The sequence below is a fragment of the Zonotrichia albicollis genome, chromosome 3 (assembly GCF_047830755.1).
Source record: "Zonotrichia albicollis isolate bZonAlb1 chromosome 3, bZonAlb1.hap1, whole genome shotgun sequence".
Taxonomy (NCBI): Eukaryota; Metazoa; Chordata; class Aves; order Passeriformes; family Passerellidae; genus Zonotrichia; species Zonotrichia albicollis.
Genome location: NC_133821.1, coordinates 84,674,941 through 84,697,679, shown reverse-complemented (window position 1 = coordinate 84,697,679; position 22,739 = coordinate 84,674,941). Strand labels below are relative to the sequence as shown.

Sequence of the window (22,739 nt, the reverse complement as noted above, 5' to 3'; positions counted from 1 at the left end):
AACCTCTCTTACAAAGGATTTTAAAATCTGTGTCCAGGTAATAGACCCATTCAAATGAGCTACTATATATTTATTTCATATTTGTCTAAAAAGTCTTGTACTGATACATATATTAGAGAAACTAATTTGAAGCAGAACTTACAAAAAGTTTAATTGGTTTCTATTTGTTGATCCATAATGAAAAATGCCTTAAAGGCAACAACAGCCATCATCACTTTTAGCTCCTGGAATAAAAAGTTCAATTACTGTGTGGATAATGTAATATGCATAATGGGATAGGAATTGCAGAAATGGTACAGACAGTGTTGTCCCATCAAGGACCTTGACCTGGAGAGGCTGGGATTGATGATGAAGCATCTGCTGCATTATGGCAGAAATAACCAAAGCTGGTTAAGAAAGTGATCACTAACACAGGTCTGATGAAATATTTACCATAAATTGAACCACATCTTCAGGCTTGTGCTTTGCTGATTTGAAGGCAGCCAGTCGGGTAACAACGACAATGTGATATTCGACATGGCCAGACATCATCTTCCCACGGATTTCCTGGTATTCCGGCACGGACAAATCTAGCCCCGTGTGTGTATTCTGAATTGGCCTAGGGGAGAAAATACACACAGTTCAGGCATTGGCACAAAGACTTTTAGCTGTCCCTCTCCCAGTTACAAGCCCAAGAAAATCAATGCAAAAGCTCTCACTGGAACAGGACATCACACAGACCCTGCTCCCAAGACCTCCTACTCTGTAACAAGACTAACTGGGACATGGCCTGTTTACTATATTCCATCCCAAAGCACCTGCCAGGAGCCACTGCAGGCAGCAGACCAGGAACACAACATTTCTGTGAAGAGATGTGGATTCATTCAGAATGGGACTTCACTTGCAGGAGCTCAAAGTGCTCTCAGTCCAGTATGGCTGGTGAGAAGATCCAAAGATCTCTCATCAGGTTTGAGACAAAGGTCTGTTCATAGTGACCCATGCTGAGCCCTACCCACCTCTCCTTTATCTAAAGACATTCCCAGAAATGACAGAGACAATAACTGAAAGGTGCCATGAAAGGAAGAAGGAGCTCCCAGGAGCACAGAACAACTTGAGGTTTGTGAAGAGCCAACCAGGGAAATTGATTAAAGCCAAAATATAAAGGAAGCTGCTGGACAAGACTGATGGGCCAATCGCAGTTTCCACTTGTGAAGATCCACGAGGAAAATTAGACAAACATCAGGACTGAGAAGTTAAAGGAGGACATGATCCCTCAGAGCTGCCTTCTGATTTTAACTATCTGATACACAGTCTTGCTGCCAAACAGCCTAACAGGCACAGTAGCCAAAACATATTGGCTTTGCCACAGAAGATCCTACTGGAAACAGAACTATCTACCCTTTCACATCCAGTGAAACAGCATTAATTTCTGAGAGCTGCCAGGAGTCATAACCACCCATGGCTCCTCCTGGAGGAAAATGCAACAGGAGAGTTGCTGCTGCAGTTTACTCAATCCATTTTTTTTTCCTCCTGACCGCTTCAGATCCACAGAACTGTGGTGCCACCTGAAAATATTTATAATATTTTTTTCAACAGGAATGCCAGGTCATATTAGAGTGCTCACACATCAAGAGTAAGACCACGCAGTTGCTGTTGGAGCATTGATCGGTATATTTAACAAAATAAACAGTCTGGTTCAACAGCCTGAAAACCAAAACTGATCAAAGATTCCTTCCCCAAAGTTACCCCATGCCAAGCCACAGACCACTCGCTGTTGCTGGGTATTCTGCCAGAATCAGAAGTTCACTGTCTGCAACACTGAATATCCTCTGAACACATCTATGTGTGAGTGAACGTTTTTTAGAGAAATCTATGGGACCACTTAAAAGAAAACTAAACTAGGATTATTAAACATTTTTTCTGCCTTTTTAAACTTTAACCACAAGGATTATCAAGTCCCATCTTCCCTGCATTTTCTGCAGGCTGCAGAACTCTTTTGGAATTCTTAACCTCTTCCTTCAGGAAGTTTAGAATCATTAACACAAGTGCCCTTTCACCTAAGGATACACAATGCACAGAACTTAATATACACTTTCAAGAGGTTTAAACAATCTAGGTTCAAAAAATCTTTCAAAAGATTCCTCTCATCATGTCAAAACTTGATCAGTTCTTATGAAACTTGAGCTTCCCCAAGAAGACAATCTCTGAATCTCTCATCCAAAGCTTGAATAAAAAGCCTTTTAAAGAGAATATCTTGAGAGCTCCTGATAAATAGGATAACAATAAAAAAGGACACAGACTCTGTTTTGTACCCAATCCTCTTTGCAAGCCATATGTAAGGAATTAGGGCTTTAATAACAGCTCTACCATCTCCAGTGTTTTGATTAAGCTATTCTGTCTGCTCTGATTCTGTTCCCATGCTCTGCCAGTCAAGGACTTCACTTTACACATCCAGACAAATTCTGTTCTCAGTTACAGGCGGTTGGCTCTAAAGCACAGGACCAGTAATGCCCATGTGTGAATGCACAGATGCCTGACTTTCACACAGCAGCCTGTGGGACCTGGGAGTAACAAGCACCAGCTGGAACTCTGCCTCTTTCAATAGCAGCCAAAATGCTGACTCTAAGGGCACCTGCAGTAACATCAGCTGGATCTGCACTTCTTTAGAATATACCTGCAGCAGAGGATATGCTCTTAGAAGAGACTTGCAGCTCACAGTAGCCCTAAACACTATTAAGGTCACCAAAGGACTTTGCCCACTCTGGCAGACTGAACAAAGAAGCAACTCCTCATGTGCAACCACCAATGCATCCACCCCACATCTGCCCCTCTGAGTTCCTGGAAATATGAACAGTAAATTAAGCCACATGATGGGGACTTGAGATAAGATACAGGGAGTACTATTGTCTAAGTTATCTCAAGCCTAAGGAGAGGTAAACAAGAGTGGGGGGAGAACAGTGTAACACTGCAAGGAGTCCATGGAGAAGGCCAGCCTAGAACTGTGCTGAAGGTCAGCTCGACTGCAGGAGACCATAGTCCAATGACTCCAAAGAAGAGACACTGAGCACAGGGCATTCACACTCCCATGTAGGCCTGAGGGTTTTTTATCTCTTCTGATGGGGCATAACAGGCTCAACTACACAGGCTTGAGAGGCAGTTGCCATGTCTTAAAAGGTGCCATAAACCAGCAAAGTCACCCAAAGCAGCCCTAGAGTTATTTCTGGGTCTTTCCATCAGAGGATTGTACATGATTCACAGTGTAGCAAAAGACAGCGCAAAACTCCACCCTGAAGGGGAGGTGCCTGGGCATACCCATATATACCTGAATGCATATCAGCCCATTAAACTTTATGTTTTGTGGGACCCTTACCACCAAAAAGGGTGAAGAAGGACCAACAATACAATGCTGGATCCACAAGGCTAGTGATTATCTTTCTACTTAGTTGTTCTCTCTCTGCCTTTCCCCCCACCTTGTGTCTTTGTCTCTCACACATTTCACTTAATAAAATCAGCATTATTGATTTTTAGCACATGATCTCATTTGCATGTTAATTTGGGTAGAAGTATCTCTCTCTAATAATCACAATAATCAGATCTTAACACCTCTACAGATGTGCAGTCACTCAGAGGTTGTGACTGCAGCTATGGCAGCCAAAAGGTCTGTCACTCATACTAAAAATGACCCACAAACCAAGGGAAGTGTGTGATTATCAGTCCTTGAAAGGATGTGTGGATGTAACACCTGCGAACAGGGTTAAGTGTGGACCTGGCAGTGCTGGGTTAACCTTGGAGTTGATGATCTTAAAGGTCTTTTCCGTCTCAAATGGGTCTGTGATTCTACTTCTGTTAACACAGAGTATAAATGACTAATTAACCTGCTTTTCACCTCTAATAGAAATAAAAGGAGTAATGACCACTGAACCATCTTCAATGGCATTTAGCAACCACGTACAGATGTTCTGAGATGACACAATGACAACTTCACTGCAAGAGCTGCTGCATTAGAGAGTTCTGAAACTGCAATGAAGTTAGTAAGTACTTTATCTATACCCAGGGTTTTTCTTTTAAAGTTGTTAGAAGTTTGTGCTAAAATGTCATGTAAAATTATTAGAGGGAGGGGAAATAGCTAAATTTTTGTTTGCTTTAGGCCTTATGATCATTTTTATTATCATCCCTACAGGAAACCCAACCCTATTATCTTCTATAGCAATGGGATTTCTTTGTAAATATAAAACTGATTCTAAACAAACAGAAACCAGCAGGGAGGCTGAGACAAACAGAGCATACTATCCAAAGTGCTCCTTAGTTCTTGTAATGCCTTCAAAATAAGCAGCCTTAATGTTTTAACTAATTAAATACTGTTATTGTTATTCAAACAGAATCAGCACTGGCAAACCCCAAGACAGAATACAGTTTCACTGCATCTTTCACATAAAACCAACTATTTTTAAACTTGTATCTTAAAAAAAAAGGAGCAAACGGAGAAAACATTGTTTAATCTGGACACACAGGTTTATTGCTTCTACTCTTTATTTGAATCTAGCTTATCTCCAGTTTACACTTCTGTCTACAAAACAGGCAGTTCACCAGAGACCTGGGCACATGGATAACCTTCCTAACAGAAATCACTTCACCCAAATACAAGGAGACCATTCATACCAGCAGCACTGCTGTGAATCAGAGCATTGCACAATCAGACCATGCAGGACTGGCCCAGAACAGAGGAAGTGCAGACTATAAAGGTCAGCTGAACTGAGCAGCTTCCACAGCTCATGGAAGAGCTGGGTGTTCACTCCTGGATTTTTGATTTGCATATAATCATTTAATTGTATTTTAATTAATCTGCTTTCTGTGCTGAAAGGCCAGCATGGGGGGTAGCTAATAGGCACCTCCAGAAAGAAAGTAAAACAGGAGATGCAAGTGCTGTGGACCAGAGAAACATTTATTCCAGCATCTGTATGGCCAGGAGAGCAGAGTCTGTGCTTCCTTGCCTTGATAAACTCAGCCCTGCCAGCAGCACTCAGCTCCAAAAACCTCTCTCCAGAGGGGACCAAATTGTGACACCCCTGGTCATCACAGAAGGAGAAAAAAAATGTACAACTAGTTTTATTTATTAAGTGAAGGGAAAGTACTCACCAAATAGTTTATTTCTCTGTCTGGTCTAATTACAAGTACACAGATTTTATAGGCTCCCCAGAGAAGTGGTCACAGCACCACGCCTGACAGGTTCAAGAAGTGTTTGGACAATGCTCTCAGGCACATGGGGTGATCCTTGGGATGTCCTGAGCTGAGCCAGGAGTTGGACTCCATGATCCAACTCAGCATAGTCTGTGATTCCATGATTTATATTACCACAGCATCTAGGAATCCTATTCCTAAAACAATTATGTGGAAAAAAGAGCGGAAAAGATCACAGCTATACAGTTATTTCACCTCAGAAGCTAGCAAGTATGTGCACTTGCTAAAGTCTCAATCCCGCACATGCATATATACCCAATTTTATCACTGAAAGCATTCCAATTTCAGTGGGACAATTTGCAAGTGGGTCTTTTTCAGTCGAACGACTAAATGTAAAATTAATCCAGGTGTTCCAATTTCCACTTCCAAGGCTAAACTTAATATAACGTCAGTCCTACAAAACATCTGTTAGTCACATTAGATACATTTGAAGGTTCAAGGCCACTGCTTCAAGGAAAGTCCATCGCTGACACAGCCAAATATTTAAGGATTAAAATAATGACTTTGAAGTTAAATCGACTGAAATATTCATTATTTATGTCCTAGGAGGTAAGGACCTTGCTGAATCAACACTTCTGCTTCTCATGTCTCATCTGATAGGAAACTGCTTTCATGTGATCTCAAATATCTCATAGAGATTAAGAAAAAAAAAGAGAAAGATCTATCAATTTCCCTATAAAAGATTGCCATAAGCATTTTCTTCTTGAGGTATTTCTCATCAGGATTCCTTTACCACACCTAGGAAGAAACAGGGTTTAACATTTAACGCAAAGGAGAAGAGCGCCCCTGCACCACGCAGGGGACAGCTTCCAGGAGGTGGGAAAGGAGAATAAACTCTTTCTGCCCATCCCTGGGCTGCCGGCAAGCGGGGACACGAGGAGGGGACGCAGGGATACAGGGAACCAGCCAAAGCACTGTGACACCGCCGCACACCGCAGGATGTGCAGGATAAACCCAAATTCCAGCCCACCCACCCCTGAACACCGACATGGATGTGTCCGGTGGGCGACAGCACCCAAAGCTGCGCCGGAGCGGACGGCAAAGGAGGCGGAGCGGTCACCAGAGGAGAGGGAGGCCACGCAGGACGGGCTAGTAATCCCCCCGGCTGTGGAATGCAGGAAAACTGGTGAACAAGCGCCCCGGGGCAAGCCCACAGAGCACCACCCGGCTTCCCCTCTGCCTCCGCCGCTCCTTCCTTTGCTTCCCCTTCCCTTTCTCCTTGCCCGCTCCCTTCGGGCTGCCCCGCCGAGGCCGCAGCCGATGGGGGCGCGGGGCGCTGCCCGGCCCGGCCGCTCACGGTACCTGGTGGTGGCCAGCACGGCGGGAGCCGGGCCGCGCTGCTCCATGGCCGCGGGAGGAGGTCCCGCCTCTCTTCCCGGGGCCGGACCCGCCGTCCTGCCGGATGTCAGGCGCCGCCGGCTCCGGTGCAAAACGAGCGGGGAGAAGAAAACGTCCGGCACGGGGAGGAAAACAGAAGCTCGGCTCGTAGTCGGCAGGATTCGAACCTGCGCGGGGAGACCCCAATGGATTTCTAGTCCATCGCCTTAACCACTCGGCCACGACTACACCGACGGGCGGGAGTGCCGCCGTGTGAGCCTGACTAACTCACTCCACAATTCCTCCTCCTTCCGGACCCAAACTGCCCTCAACTTCCCCCAAGCCTCGGTGAATGCCCGGGCGCTCTTCCTCCTCACGGGAAACAGCTCGCACGCACTCCCGCTGACACAACGGGCACGGCGCTGCTTCCCGAGGCACGACCATCCCCGCAGCCCCGCCACACGCCTCGGAGCGGCTGCGTGTTCCGAAGTTCATTTTGGGAAAGAAGAGGGAAGCAGCCGGTCCTTGTGCTGCCCCTGGGGCACCCGCGGCTCACCTGGGCTGCCCTGGTTTGTTTGCGGGCTGCTGGGCGTACCTGGGCCCTTGGTTATCCCGCGGCCTCTCTGCGCTGCCGGGCACGGCTCCTGCAGGGAGAAAAGCTTGGGAAAAAAAAAAAGCTTTGCACTGGGCACAGCTTCGTGGAATCACGGAATTACAAAGTCGCTGTGGTTGCAAAAGACCTAAAATCATGGGATCCAATCGTTTACCCATCCACTATGTTCACCACTAAACCATAACCCTAAGTGCTACAGCCACATATTTATTTGAGACACTCAGACAGCAACTCCACAACTTCCCTGAACAGCCTGTCCCAATGCCTGATCACCCTTTCAGTGTAGAATTTTTTCTCCTAATATCCAATTTAAATCTCTGTAGGTGCAACACGAGGCTCTGTCTTCATCTATCACTTGTTACTTGGGAGAAGAGACCCCCGCCTGGCTGCATCCTCCTTTCAGGTGGTTGTAGAGAGTGATGAGGTTCCCCCTGAGCCTCCTTTTCTACAGGTTAAAGGCCACCAGCTCCCTCAGCTGCTCCTCAACACATTTGTGCTCCAGACCCTTCTCACCAGCTCTGCTGTCCTTCTCTGCACAGACAGAAACCACAGCCAGGGAATATTATAAAAGTGATAAAAAACAGATGCTGATACTGCATCAGTGCAGCTGGCCTCCAAACAGGCTCAGCACCTCAACTGGGTGTGCAGCAGCTTTCTCCAGAGAGGAGCAGCCCTTGAAAGAGGACCTAGTGAGTAGATTGAGATTTTTCACCCTGGAGGAGTTTGGGAGTGATGAAAATGTCAAAATCAAGAGCGATCCAAAGTGGCAGACACAGAAAAATCTTTTGATGCTTGTGGTGAAACAAGAAATCTGGAACATGAAACCTACGAGTCAAAACAAAAGGGAGACTTCATAGGTGGTGTTACTTTCTAAATCCCCATTGTTTTCTCTCTCTGCCACTACAAACCTTTTGTTAAGCAGAGCGTAAACACCACCACCCAGCTGCAGCCTTTCTGGTACAGGAGTTGCGGTTTCCAGAAATGCTGCAAGCCACCAGAAAGTGCTTTTGGAACATTAATTGTTCTCATGTGGCCTCTGAAGGGTTAAAAAACCCTGGGGTTGAGTTCCTGAAAGCTTATAATGAATAGTTTTATGGCTAAACAAATTGCTTCTCTAATGGCATTTTTATTCCCATTTGACTTCCTGGATAATGCAATTTATTCAGATAGTAACAAGGAGTAAGCAGCTGGCAGTTTGCTATCTGAGACAACAAAAATAGAGCAGCTCATGAGCCCATGAGCTCCCACTGAAGCTTGTCATGCTCACTGAGCAGTGTCCTTCCAGATGTTGCCAAGTGCCGGTGAAGGGGCTGCAAAAGCTGGGGGTTTTCTCCCCAAACAGAAATGTCTGCTTGGCCCCAGTGAGCTGCCACTCTGTGTATGCTGCGTCTGTGCACCCACGGAGAAGTCTGAGCACTGCCTATTTACCTGATTTCCTAACAAGTCTTTTCATACAGGGCATTTTTATAACTCCACAGCCCATACCATCATAACATATGAATAAAAAACAAGTGCCCCAGTGGTGCTAACCTCTGAAGTTGTGGAAATAATCAGCTGATTTTCCCATATAGGTTAGGGCAAGGTCTGTTCAGATGGTGACTGTGAAGAGTGAACCTCTGCATCAAAGGTGGACACAGATCAAACCTGTCAGTAGAAAACTAACATGCCAATAGAGCTACCTGCAGGAGCCAGGCATCAATTTTCCTCTTTGAAAAGCAAGCTCCCAGAATACTTGAAGTTTGATTCCCATGTTGCTTTGGATGCTACACAGAAAATTTCTTCCACTTAACCAATTTTTTTACTCAATTAGCCACTGGAAACCCGCAGGGGAAAGCCTATGGGAGAATGTGTTGTCATTATATTACAAGGGTTCTATTATCATTACATTACAAAGGTTCCATATTGCCAGAGTTTCATACCTCCTTGATGTTTCTTGCAGGCAGCTCCTGCAGGCCCTGACTCTTCCTTGTCCTCACAGCAGCCAACTGACTCCAGCTCCCTCAGCCAACCAACCCACTCTTTTATAACACTCTTCTGACTGGCTATGGCCTGTTAACATCAGGCCTGCTCCTAATCCTCAGTAATTAACCCAGCTGCAACTCTTTAGGGGGTAAGATTACATTCTATACTTTATTTACTATATTCTATCCCCCTACAAGTATGTCCAAAGAATCTGAGGACCAATGCCAATAATAATCATCACTTGTAAACTTACATTTTCTTACCTACTACTTAGTTACCCTCAGCTATTTCTCTCTCTTTCATGGTCCCTTCTGCCTCAGTTAAATTCTTTATGAGCAAAGGAAAGACAAAGAAACTCTCTGAATTTTCAGGACTATTTTCTTTGAGATTTGTGGCTTTTTTTCCGTGCCTCTTAACTCTGCAGTACTGACGGGTATGGTATGTTGCTTGTCTTATTTTTATCCATTCTTTTTCAGTTTCATTTTCCCTTTCTTTCCATACCCTCAACAAACTCAATCAGCATATTCATGCAGTCTGTATTTACTAGCCTAATTTATGCATAGCCTCTGTAGCAAAACTATTAATTAATTTGCATAGAATGACTGCCTAAATAGAAATGCACGTTCTTTTACTGCAGGTATGTGTGGTACTGTACTAGACCCTCTGTGGTTTCTGCATAAATGAGGCAAGGCCAAAGATGACTGCTCCAAGTGAGAGAAGATACTCCAGGAAAAGGTAAGTCTGATTTCTGTCAAAAGCTTCTAGAAAGTGAAGGAAAAGAATGAGTGGGAGACAAATAATTAAGCTCAATAGGAGGTTGAAGGAGGTTTTTGTTGTCTTCAAGATGTCTGAGCATTGGGAAGTGTCCATGTAAGAGGAACTCATGCTGAAAATGGTATTGTCCAGGAAGGCTAAGATATCTCTGCGTACACAGAGGTGATGGAGAAGCCAGGTTTTAAACAAAGAGTTTATGGGAAGATGCACGTAACCTCTTTAACTAGAGGTATTGCTGTTTCATGAGTCAAGTGTCTGTTTCTGCTTTTACTACCACCACCATAAAAAATCTTTTAGCTGTCATTTCACAGAATCAAAAGGAAAATTAGTTATTCTTAGAACTCAAAACTCAGATACCTACTACAAGTAAATCCCAACTGCACTACAATATCCTTATAAATGTAATGATTTTGGGACACCTTTTGAACATTTGGGTTCAGTATGGTTCTGCTGGTCTGGGAATCCCTACTACATAACTATTTTATGCCTTGTGTCCTGATCTGACTTCTTGATAATCTTGGTTTTTCACACTGACATAGTCTAGGTCTCCACTTTACCCAGTTGCTTATCACTTTGTGCTATGAAACAAGAATATTTTCCCTCAGAGCTACTATGTCCAGCACTGGTAGGGCTCTCAGAGCAAAGGGCTCCTGAGGCTCAGCAGCAGCTGGGAAATGAGTTTATATAATTTTCCCCCACTTCTCTCTTCCCTTCCATGACCAATATTTCTACTCTCCTTCCACAGTACCTCTGCTCTTCTAACCTCTGACTACACACAAGAGCAGGAACTGCAGGTGTTTCCTTCAACACAAGGAAAAGCACTGAAAAAGAGTGTAAAGAGGGAGAGGTGGTTCTTGTGAAGCTCTTTCCAGGTGAGGTGGGCATCCCCTGCCACCCTGCACTGCTCTCTCATCAAACCTCTGCCCTGAAGTGTCACAGATCAGGGAGATCTGGCTTTGGGCCCCCTCCCAAATCCTGCTCCCAGACGCTTGGCACAGGCCCATGGTGTGTGGGTATTACAGACATAATGCTCAGACACTCAGCTGAAAGTGTTTAGGCTCAGGGACAGCAGCACATCAGTTTTGTTCGCCTCTGATCCGTTTTCTGTCCACTAGAGAGCACTCAAATACCACCTATGGACACGGGATGGGCACTGGTGCTGACTGCAGGCCCCAGCTGTGTCTCATCGGGCTGGTTTTGCATGCAGCAGAGTTAATTGTCTTCATAGCATCTGCTAAACCGTGGCACTCCCCCTTTGGGAGCCCACTGCCCACCCCTGTTTGGCACCATTCACTCACACACAATCCCAGCTCCAGGGTAACCCTCAGCTCATACTCACAACCAGTTACACTGGGATTTTCTACAGAGCTAAAGTCAGTCAGTGATGTGTTTGCACTTAGGACTGATGTCTGTACTTACTTTTGATACACAATTTACTCCCAATTGTTAACTTTCACTGACACACAGCCTAGAGGGGTTGTCTCAGCCGCTTTCCTCAACACGGAAGCAGGGGGATCTAGTGGTATGAAAAAGGGGAAGAATTGCCACCTGTGCTTGAGGACTGCTCACCAGCCATCTCCAGCAGGCACTGACGTCCCATAAAGGGTTAAAGCAAGGAAGAAAAACCTCTCAGAGCCTGTTAGAATATTGAGTGATTTGTGGCTGGGGTCTGTTCATCCTGTTCAATGCAAATGGACTGCAGTCCTACAGTTTAATCCCTCTCTGTTCTTCACAGGGGCACGGGGAGATGAAGGGTCTCCATCAGGGTCAAGGTGTGACCCCATGAACTCATCCCAGGGTCATGTCTGTCTCCTGTACACTGAGCAGGGACCGGCTCCTGCAGCACTGCATCCCTGCCTGGCTGTGATTCTTGGCAGCTCATGGATTTGCTTTTCATCTCCTCAAAGCAGCAGGAGAACAACAGTGGGTTTATAAGCCCAGAGGAAATTGTCCACCAAGTTTTGAATCCCTGGCAGAGGACTCTAGCTGTAATCATGGCAGGATGAGGGGAAATCAGAGCCCTGCTTAGGGTATAGTAAATAAAATGGGGGGGGAAAAGCAAGGGCAAATGAACATATTTAAAAACAAAATAAATCGGCTATGGAAACACAGTTTAAAAGCTGAACATGGAATTTTTTTCCAGCCTTGATCTGGGAGAGATGCAATATAATTTCATTACTGAAAAAGGCTGTGCTAAGAGTCCAGTGAGATGATCACTCACTTATCACTCCTAACACTATTTGTTTTCAGATGACAATTACAAAACCCAGATGTGAACCACTAGGAGATTTTATATTAGGACTGGGCTTCTCAGTGAGTTTCAAAGGTAGCCAAAATGGTAGATTTAAAGTTCACTCTTGTTATATGATGTGGTAAGGTTGTTGATAGCCTGTCATGGCAATCTTTTAATCTACACACCTCCTAAACTCAGTATAGATTTATTCTGGAGAGAAAGGAGCAGAGTTATAGAGTGTTATTCATTATGCCTCATGCTTTCCTCCCTGCTTTAAACATTTAACCTGTAATATGATGAGCCACATGTCAGGAATAATCTAGTATAAACCATAGGTAATCCCTACTGAAAGATAAGCCTGGCTCTTGACCTGCCGCAGCCCTGGAATTAAAATTCCACCTCTCTTAAATTTGGGTGTACTAGGTAAATCATGGATCAGTTTCATGGTAGCCAGTGAGGAAGAAAAGATGAGATTTCCTGGTTTCCCTCAGTTTAATAAAACCAAACCCTAAAATGCAGAAAGTTATCTCTATTATTCAAAAACCACATCTACAGTAGAGAGATACAGTGATTTTAATTTTTTTCCCCCAAAGAAACCATAGGTTTTGGGTAGTTAAGTCTTTACATAGCAGCAATGGAAAGTATTTCCCCAGTCCAGGAAAAGTGAAGGAACAGTCAATAACTGCACAAGTTTCCACCTAAATATGTTGCCAAGATTTTCAAGTCTGTCTTCACCACACACCTGACCGAAGCCCAAGGATTTTACCATCACTTCCCTCACTCCCACCAAATAAGCTCTGGAGGCGTTTATGTTTGTGCTAAGTTATTTAGTTGGAGATGAGCAAGAGCCCAAGGCCTGCTTGGTTTTAGTGTTGGCTCCTGGTTGGTCATTACCGTGTGAAAGTGTGGAAGTGACTCCCTGTATGCAGATTCCTGACTGTGTAAGGAAGTGTAAAGGCTGGCTGAGAGTGGTGGAGACCCAGGCTTCTCTGCTGAACTGCCCACCAGGGCGCAGTGTGAGCCATCCTGGTCAGAGCTGGCCAGGTTTTGTTCCTGGATTTCGTTCTAAAATTAGGAAACATTTCAGGGTCATTGTTGAAACAATTCCTCCATTTTTTATGAGTGATTCTGGACCTAACTGAAATTCTCCCAAAAGGAAAAATTTCAACTTTCGGAATTAGCAAGCAAAACAAAAAGGGCTGGGAGGTGAAGGGGTGTTAGTATGTTATTCTTCAGCACCTCTTCCTAAAAAGATGTGTGCCATTGCTCTGTCTGTTGCTCCCTGTATCTGCCAGTCTCTGTGGCTGCTCCCCACTGGAAAACACTGCAGTGACTCAATGACCCATTTTAACCAAGCACAACACAGGAGGGAATGGCTGGACAAATTTCAGCTCCTCCAACCACTGTAAAAACCTGGCAGCTCAGTCGGTGAGAGGCCAGGATTTGTGTCCCTCTAAGGGAAAAACCAAGGCATAAACTCAGCAGATACCTGTTTGATTTGGCTCACCAGCCACTTCTCGTATACCTCCAATGTGATGGAAATAAAATGCAAGTACAATGCAGGCTTTTTGGTAAACTGAGTCACATTGCTTCTGCTGCATTTTTTTCAAGCCAAGATAACTAATTTGGCAGATGCCATGAGAGCCATTTCAATGGCCCAGCCTTTTCTAGGTGACAGCAAGCCAGGATAGAGCGACCCAGTTGTCCAAGGAGATCTGCAAGATGCCTCTGTCTCAAAGCACCATCAATACAACCCATCTCATCAACCAGCCATTCATACACAGCTGGAGTAGGAAGGTGAGCATCTTTCCAGGGCATTGCTGTTTCTTTCAGGAGCTGAGTTTAGCCCACAGATACTTTACAACAAGCATTTTGAGTCAGATGCTCTGATGCTTACCTAGAAAGTGGCGAACAGATTCTGGGTAATATGGACATGGTTATTTACATTCATGGGTTTTTAATTAAGATATTTGTGGCTGCAATTTTAAAGGTGTTATGAATCAGTAACTACTTGCTTATCTAGTGTCACACAGGGAGATTATTCTTGCTTTAAATTAGATTTTGACCTGCACAGCATCTTGCTCTGTGCTGATCTGGTAGACTGGCTTTGTAGTCAATAGACAAAAGGAAAATTTCTGATCCAAGGAATGGCACAGCTGATGTGTGTCTAACAAATCTCATGTTGTAGATCAAGTGAAATGAATCTATCCTAAATACTTTATCACATTCCTCCAAAACAGTGAACACTAAAGTGGTCCTCCATGGGTGTTGGAGATTTTAGAGAAGTGGGTGATTGTGCTTCAGAATGACAGAGGGTAAAATGTCCCCAGAAAGAGCTGTAGCCTTTTAGGGTACAGTGGTGTAGCAAACATTTTGGATATTTTTCTCATGAGTCAAGTTTTCAGTTTTCTCCAGTGCAAGAAGCAACCACCACCTGGTGAGAGAAACAATCATCCTGAGGAGAATGGAAATGAAGTCTCCTTGGGAGAGCACATTGTTCAAGCTGGTCCTACAACCAGTTGTTTTTATTCCTCGTTCATACGATGGAGCCTAAGCTGGAATCAGTCACTGGGGCATTCAAAGCTACAATTACAAAACCAGAATGGTAATTGCTACCTGATCATTGCACACTCTGGGGAAGTGGTCTGGGCAGTGCTGAACTGGGAAGTATTTTTACTGGGAAATGCAGGAATTGAAAAAAAAAGGCTGTTTGCATGGAAGGTGCTCTTCCTTCCTGACACTCCACCAGGAACATCCATTCCAATCCTGTGCAAGGTTGTAAATACAACTTTAGTATTTCCTCAGTTCTTTTCCCAAGCTGCCCACAAGAGCAATCAGGGACTTGTTGCAGAAGGGAGAGAAAAACTAAGGTGGGAAGGAGTGTGGCTGTCCCAGGATCTCCACCAGCCCTTCCCAAGGCAGTGTTCTTCAGTGCTCTTGCTGCCAGCTTCTCAGCTCCCCACCAAATACCATGGACCCAGACCTTTCTTCCAACAAGCAAAACCACTGTTTCTTCGCTGGCTAAGGTGCAGCCCAGCCATGCTGGAATAAGCTTTTGAAGGAATGAAGGCAGGGCCACGGACAATCCTGACAATGACCTAGGTTTTCTATACACAAGCCTGTCAGGTACCCCGCCCTGATCTCCAGGGTCTCCAGTCTTTCATTTATACAATAAAATTAAATAATGCCAGGGAGCCAGCTCAGCATTGTCACAGAGTTATGAGGGTCTCTGGTGTGTTTTTGGACTCAGACCCTGATGAAGAGTTCCTGGGGCAGTTCAGTTGTTTACAGAGGCTGGGGACCTTTCTCAGCTGACAGCTTGTACATCACCATCAGCCTTGGAGATGATGGGAGTTTATCCATGTGGACATAGGCTGATCCACAGCACGTGACCCTGGTACCAATGAGTGTTCCTACCAACATTTCGTGTACATGTATAGATGTGGCCCAAGTGGCTACCTCTACTTGCACAATTATGTCTGCCTGAAGAGCTCATGAGCTTTATATTCATAACCTCTCTTATAAATATTGCATCCACAAGCCAGTACTGTGCAGAGGAAAAAACTGTGGAGAAGACTCAGAGGAAAAAGCTGCAGAGAAGATTCAGATCTGGGTCCATTTGCAGTTTCCACATTGGTAATTCATCAAGGCCCAGAATAACCTTTAAGTGTCCTTGTGCCTTTGACTCTTATAAAAACTGTCAGCCAAGACTGAATCTGCATGCAGGGTGGGGTGAGGCCCTACAGAAAGGACAGAGGCAGAATTTAACATCTCCTTGTTCCAAGTGTGAAGTGCTGGTTAGCAAATCAGCAGCTGCCATCCCAACAATCATTTCATTTCATTTCATTTCATTTCATTTCATTTCATTTCATTTCATTTCATTTCATACAGGACTCAGTCATATTAAGTATTTTGAGCTGTACTTTTCTTCTGGACACAGATGAAGGAGCCCAGAATGGCATATTTTGACTTACTAACCTTGAGATCAATGTGTGAACCACAGAAATAAGCAGACCTCCCTGTACACTGCTGAAGTGACCCACACACGGTGCTCTGCTCTTCAAGGATTTCTTCAGTGTCAGAAAGTCCATTTTATTTTATTTTTTTCCTACTAAATTCTGATGATCTTTTCAAAAGATCTTTTCTTTTCACGTGCTCAGGTGCTAAAATAAGTACCTGGGGTTTCTCTGCAGGATGCTCAGGACTCACGGAATCATTTAGGTTGGAAAAAGTCTGTAGACATCGTGCTGGTCAATGAGGCAGAAGGTTAGAAGCCCCCCCACTTTTCTGAGGCAGCAGCTGGAGGTCTGGATGTCTCAGGTAGCACCATATATTCACATTAAAGAATCTAGTATTGTCTCAGGTGCCTGAACCTGTGCATAAGTGTTCTGATCAGTAAGGACAGACAAGTGGGCAAGGCAAAGCAAGTGTGTTGCCTGCATTAAATATAAATCATAGAATCATAAAAAGGCCTGGGTTGGAAGGGACCTTAAATATGATCTTGTTCTCCCCCACTACTGTCATGGACAGGGACACCTTCCACCAGGTCAGGTTACTCAGGGTCCCATCCAACCTGACCTTGAACACTTCCAGGGACAGGACATCCACAGCTTCTCTGGGCAACCTGTGGCTGTGCCTCACCACCGTCACAGTAAAGAATTTGTTCCTATCATCAAATCTAAATCTCTCGTCTTTTAGTTTAAAACTATTCCCCCTTGCCCTGTCTGCACGTATAAAAAATGGCTCTGTTTCTTTTCTGTGAGCCCCCCGTAGGTACTGTAAGGCTGCAGTGAGGTCCCCCCAGAGCCTTCTCCAGCCTGAACAGCCCCAGCTCTCTCAGCCAGTCTGCATAGGAGAGGTGCTCCACCCCTAGGATCATCTTTGTGTCCTACTATAAATAACAGGTCTGTGCCTTTCTTGTTGAGGCACAAACAGATGCTACCCAAATACTGATGTCAGCCTACACCAGCTTGTCTGCAGAGAGCTGAGATAGGCAGTTGTGAACACACAATCAAGGTCATGCCCAACAGGGCACTTGACATTCCACACTGATGTGTGTCATTGGCTCCATCCATGCAGCTGTCCCTGTCCAGAGGCATGCCTTTAACTTTAGTGAGAGAACTAAATAAATCTGCAGGAGCTGCAGGATGTAATACAATGCATATATCTCCTTTTATTGCATTTACCAATGGAAAGATACATAGGCAGAAAGCTTGTTCTAAGTTACACCTCAAAACTTTGCAAAGGACCCTTCCTTAAGCAAGATGTGATTTTCTCTTTGTATGAACTTGGTGACTGTTTGAGACAGTCTCAAATGTGAAATAAAATGCAACTTCACCTGACACACCTATGGTAAAAACTTTAACACCTGATCCTGCAACTCACACTCGTCTGTCTAATGCAGAGCAGAGAGGAAAAGGGATGTGCCCACAAAATGTGTTCCCATTTGCAGCCAGTTTTCCATCTCCCTCCTTTTTACACAGGACACACTTGTGCTGGGTTGCTTTATGAGTATTTCACAGCCTGCGCGGAGAGAAACCGGAGTGGGTGCCTTCCGAACTGCGAGTGCCTTCCACATCCCACCCGCGCTTTGGAAAACGCCTTTCGCGGAGCCGAATTGCTATAAATCCCTTCTCCAGGAGATGGTGCTCCTGCCCTGGGAGAGCCCTTCCCAGGAATGCACGCTTCCAGAGGATGCTCGATCCCAGCGCGGCCCCGGCCCGTCTGCTGAGCTGGGACGGGGCCATGGCTCCGTGGGATGCGTTCTCTTCCGAGCTTCTCATGCTGCTCGGCAGCTGAAGGAGAAAGAGGCACACCGCATGAATTTTTGTTTAGAAAAAGTTGGAAAAGGCAAGATGGAAAAGGAAAGCAGAAATGGTGGGGTTAAAATGCAGAACTGGGTAGGAGACCAGGAGGTATCAGTGGTAAGATTTGGTTTGTGAACTGCTCAGTTTGCCCCATGGTGTGTGCTGGTGTCTGTGGGGCCTCTCAGGTGAGATCCATCTCTCCTGTGGGGCCAAACACCCCATGTGTGTCATGGAAGGACATGCTGCCCTGGCAGGGAGGTCAGGGACAAGCTTTGATGGGAGTGATGCAGACCATGCAAAGCTGCAATCAAACACAACTTTTCACCACATCTTTCCCCCCACCCACACACCCACCTTCCTCCATTCCTCCTCCTCCTCACAGCCCAGCGCAGCAGCAGACACAGAGGAGTGCTGGGGTTAGACTTAGGGTGGCAGGTCTTCTCTGGCCATCTGCACACCTCAGCCAACACCCAGGGCTTGGTGGTGTCCCCAGTAACTGTCCAGGAAACCAGATTTGCCAGAATTCAGTTCCATTTGTCAGGCCTGTGGCAGAAAATAAAAGCATGGGATTAGAACACTGAAGTTAATGAGAGAAAAAAGGTAACAACAATACCAAAGCATAAGAGGATAACTTAAAGGGGGGAAAAAAACCCCAGACACCTTCCTTCTATGTTCATAGTGGTGAACCGCTGCACCCAGAAAGTTATGAGTGAGGTAATTGGAGTTATTATTGGAGTTATGACCCATAACTGGAGTTGGTGGTAAGACTTTGCATTGCAATGGGAAGCAAAGGACTTGGTTTTGTATGGAGGAATTCTGTCTCAAGTGGCAGAGAAGTGAGCCTGACACAACAGTCATGAGCAGCACTGGCTGGAAGGGATGGGGAGAGGGCAGAGAAGGAATCTCCTAGGAAGAGTTGGGAGCTGGAAAGATCAGGGTGAGGTACTCTGTTCCTTTCCTGGTGTTCCCTTGGGTATCTACTGGCAAATACTCTCCCAGCCAGGTGTCCCCTTCTCCTCCCTGATGCCCCCAGATCTCAGGAGCCTTGACAAAGGGACTGGGAGCTGGAGGACAAGAAGCTGGGGAGGATGTGATGTGGGAAACTGATGAGAGAAAAAAAGACTGAGTGGAGATCAAAGGATTTAATACATAAGAATAAGGAATCATGGAGCAGAGCTTGAGGACAGCTGTAGGACAGTAGCATGTTCCCCTTGCAGCATGTTCATCCAGGGCTGGGAGGAGACAGCTGACAGCTTTCTTGACCTCTGTGGCAGCTGTCTCAGCTGGGCTCTGTGTTCATGCTGCAGGAACTGCTTTCTGGAGGTACTGGTCTCCCTCCAGGAACTAGTAATGGGAAGAAGGTGATTAGTTAGACTGAAAAGGAACCCAAAATGAAGGGAAGTGAATCCCACCCCTTCCAACCAGATGCTGGCCTAGACTACCACCATGAGGACACTTGTGGTGAGTCATCACCATGATCCAGCATCTGTGACTGGTGCATTGACAAATTACTTGCTGACTCTGCACTTTTCAAAAAGCAGAGTCAGCTTTTAAAATTTGTTTTAATTGACTGAGTGCTCAGTTGTGTTTTGACTCACTATTTTCAGGTGGCTTATGCCAGACTCTGTCAACCAGATGCTGAATAGGACAATTTTCCCTGAGGGGATATTGGAAAGCCTTTTTCAAGAAGCTTTTTTGTTTCCAGAAGGATTGAACTCTCCACAAAGCATTTCCTGTCCCCTAGCTAGAGCTCAGTGCTCAAACTGCTCAAATAGAAAGTGAAGTGAGACAAGCTCAGCTTTAGGCAGCCAGACTGAGCTGACGTCAGGTCTCTGGGCCTGAAGCAGAGCAGCCTACGGGGTCCTTGAATCCATCTGATGTTTCATGCATGGAGTTTGTACCTTGATTTGTCTTATCTTCCCTGGCTATCCCTGAGCAGACAATCAGAAAGAATTCAGCTTGGCCTCAGTTTAAGTAAGTTTTGGAAGGAGTTGCTTGAAGATTTGGAAAGAAAATGCTGCTGTTGCTTAGCTACTTGCTGAGCTGGCCCTGCCGTCACTTGCAGCCATCTCGCTAGAAGACATTTGTTAAGTGAAGCCCCAAGAGGCTTCTTGTGTGGTCACTACATGAAAACACACTCTTCCAAATAGCCACTGGCATCAATGGTTTGATCACTGAACTTGCTCAAAACTTGAAAATCTGGTGGAGCCCCACTGGCTCAGCTAACAGCTGCAAACACCTCCACTTTTGAGGTATGGAGGGGGTTTGTCACTGCAGCTTATTTCTATTCCATCAGAAAGGGCTGCTAACAAGGAAGGTGCAGAGCTCTGGGAATGTGGCTGAGACATGAGGCACATGGTTATTCCTTGAGGATTTCACTTCTGCCTCAGTTTCCTACTTTGGGAAGTGGTCTTCCATGCCTGGTAGGGTTCTTGTTAAATCAAATTCACACCTGTGATGAAGAGCATCAGTAGGGCAGCCCTTCTACCAGGCTGGGCTCTTGCCCATAGCTGTTCAAGAGGAGGTAGCATGGCAGGGTGATTCACCATGACCAGGACTCAACCCCTGAACATGGAGATGATCCAGTGCTTCACACACAAAGGTACCCAGCTGCCATGGACAATGCAGAAGGACAAGGGCAGTGCTGGGCACGAAAATAGGGAGCTCAGGAAGGGAGACTGCAACAGAGGGGAAAAGCCCAAATGTCAGCCAGGCAGGAATAATTCCTACCTGACCCTGAAGCAATCACCATGCAAAAAATGTTCCCAGTAATAAAACTGGCTTAGTGAGAAGACTGTCCCCTTCCTTCCAGAAACCTGACCAGAAGGTCTATTGGTCAAGGAAGGGAGAGACTGTGGTGGGACCTGGTGCAAGCCATCTCAGGAGTCAGGATCCCTCCTGGGCATACAGCCATTGGCTTCATGTTCCTTGGGACTGGTTCTTAGGGAAAAAATAGAGGCAAATGTGGCCCTTTATCTTCATCTTAGGTTTTGGCACACTTCTGATTTAATACTCTGTGAACAGGGTGTCAGGACAGTCTCAAAACTGTGTTTTCAGCCCATGATGGAGATACTCAGAGGATTTTTAAGTGTAAGAGCAAAAAGAGATGGAGCAAGTGAGCAGGGCTGGAGCCAGGATCAGGACGTTGGTTGAGGGGCCCCACGGGCAGGAGCACATTGCTGTGCCCACAGCAGTGGGGAGTGCCCTCAGGAGGAACCAGCCTATTTACTGATGAAGCTGAACGGACAGAAAATCTCCCTCAGTTATGTGGGTGTTTTTTTCTGTATAAACTTGCTAATTGAGTTGTAAAATAAAACTGCAGCCTTTCCTCTCCAATTTCTGCTGCTGCAGCAGCGTGCTAATTTGGGTTTGGAAGGGGGCTGGTAGACAGTGGCTTTTTGCCAGGGTGAAATTATGCACAAAAGTTTTTCAGTGGGAGAGAAGGGAGCCCATCCCCAGCACAGGGAAGGACTGGGGGCAGGAGCTGCTGTGCTGCTGTGCAGGGCTCAGGAGGCTTGGGAAGGTCCTGCAGCTGGTCTGGGCTGGGCTGATGGAAATTCAAGAAAGCCCAAAAGGGTTTAAATGAGGCTGCAATGGAGAACAGATGGGAAAGTCAGTGCCTGTGCGTCTCGATAGACACTGTGTGGTTGGGAGGATGAGCTGTGGGGTTTCACATCTTCCCTCTGGCTCAGCTGGGCAGGATTTGCTGCTTGGGTTGGGGTACCTGTGTGTGTGTGTGTGTGTTCATGTGCCTTCTGGTGCTCACAGGCATGTGTCCATGTCACTGGGGTTGGGTGGGGGTCTGTGTGCCTGTGTCTGGGTCTCCATACAGACAATGAGCACAGGGGTCTGCCCCTTGTCACCCAGCAGCACAAGGCTCTGTCATGGGGACAGCTGCACACAGGGACAAGGATGGTGTGGTGCACATTGATGCACAGGAACCCCTTGCTCAGCTCTGCCAGCTCACAGCAGGCAGGGATTTGGCTCTGGTGCCCACACTGGGGGCTGAGAAAAGGACTGGTCTGTGAGCAAAAAAAGTTGTGGGGGAAGAACGATCAGGAGGCACAGCTGTCTGTTGCATCAATGTAACTTTAATTTTTGAAACATACAGATCAAAAATGCAGTGACAGTGACAGTTCCAGTCCCAGGGACTTTGGTGGAGCTTGGGGTTCCACAGTTGTAGGGCGGGAACATGCATCCCAACCTGCAGGAGGATGTGCAGACTTTGGAGCTTGAGGCTGAAGCGTTGTAGGACTGGGGCCCACACTCACCATTTTTGTCCCTTTCACTGTTTCCCATAAAACTGACTGTGTGAAATGGTTCCAGGCAGGATGCTCCAGAAACCATTGCAAGAAGCCTGGAGGTTTATGGATAGACTTGTCTGCCCATTGAACAGTCCTCATCCCACCATCCTTCCATCCTTTTGCTGACCCTTTTGACTCCTTCCTTGGGCAGCCATGAGTGCTGCCATGCGCTGCAGTGGGAGCATCAGGAGCACAGTTTGGAGCCTGGGGCTGCTCTTTGAGGTGGGATTAAGTGGGTCAGGACCAGACAGTGCTTTTCAGCATTCCCATCTTTGGGAAGAGATGCCCTGAGCCCTGCTGCCGTGTTCTGGTTCTGGGAGGGCTCCTGAGTGGAGCCTCAGCACCCTGGCCAGGGGGGAGAGAAGCCTCAGGGCTGGGAGGTCTTGTCAGATGGTTTTTAAAAATGACCTTTAGTATCTGAACAGCATCAGGCTGGATTTAAAAAGGGGCTGTCAGAAGAATAACAGTTAATGAAGCTTTCCTCTGCGAGCCCTTCCCCTGTCTCCTGCCCC

General features: G+C 46.0%; 1 protein-coding gene, 1 long non-coding RNA gene and 1 other non-coding gene across 4 annotated transcripts in view; 1 reads left to right on the top strand and 2 right to left on the bottom strand.

Annotated features, from left to right (window-relative positions):
• The window catches only part of HS1BP3 (HCLS1 binding protein 3), a 56,848-nt gene extending 50,042 nt beyond the window's left edge, over nucleotides 1–6,806 (bottom strand). Inside the window, exons 1-2 of one of the 2 annotated variants that reach the window (XM_005485104.4) lie at nucleotides 6,520–6,806; nucleotides 433–598 (exon numbers count right to left, since the gene is read on the bottom strand). In XM_005485104.4, coding sequence (XP_005485161.2) covers nucleotides 433–598; nucleotides 6,520–6,563 — 210 coding nt within the window. In that variant the 5' untranslated portion in view covers nucleotides 6,564–6,806. Of the gene's footprint in view, nucleotides 1–432; nucleotides 599–5,115; nucleotides 5,309–6,519 lie in introns of those variants that run through there. The other variant, XM_074538039.1, reaches the window with a different exon arrangement.
• LOC102062585 (uncharacterized) lies at nucleotides 6,055–10,756 on the top strand. Its single transcript, XR_012579684.1, has 4 exons — nucleotides 6,055–7,836; nucleotides 9,087–9,257; nucleotides 9,747–9,844; nucleotides 10,629–10,756. It is a non-coding gene; the product is annotated as an uncharacterized LOC102062585 (long non-coding RNA).
• Nucleotides 6,702–6,783, bottom strand: TRNAS-AGA (transfer RNA serine (anticodon AGA)). Its single transcript has one exon. It is a non-coding gene; the product is annotated as a tRNA-Ser (tRNA).
• Nucleotides 10,757–22,739: the final 11,983 nt, after the last annotated feature.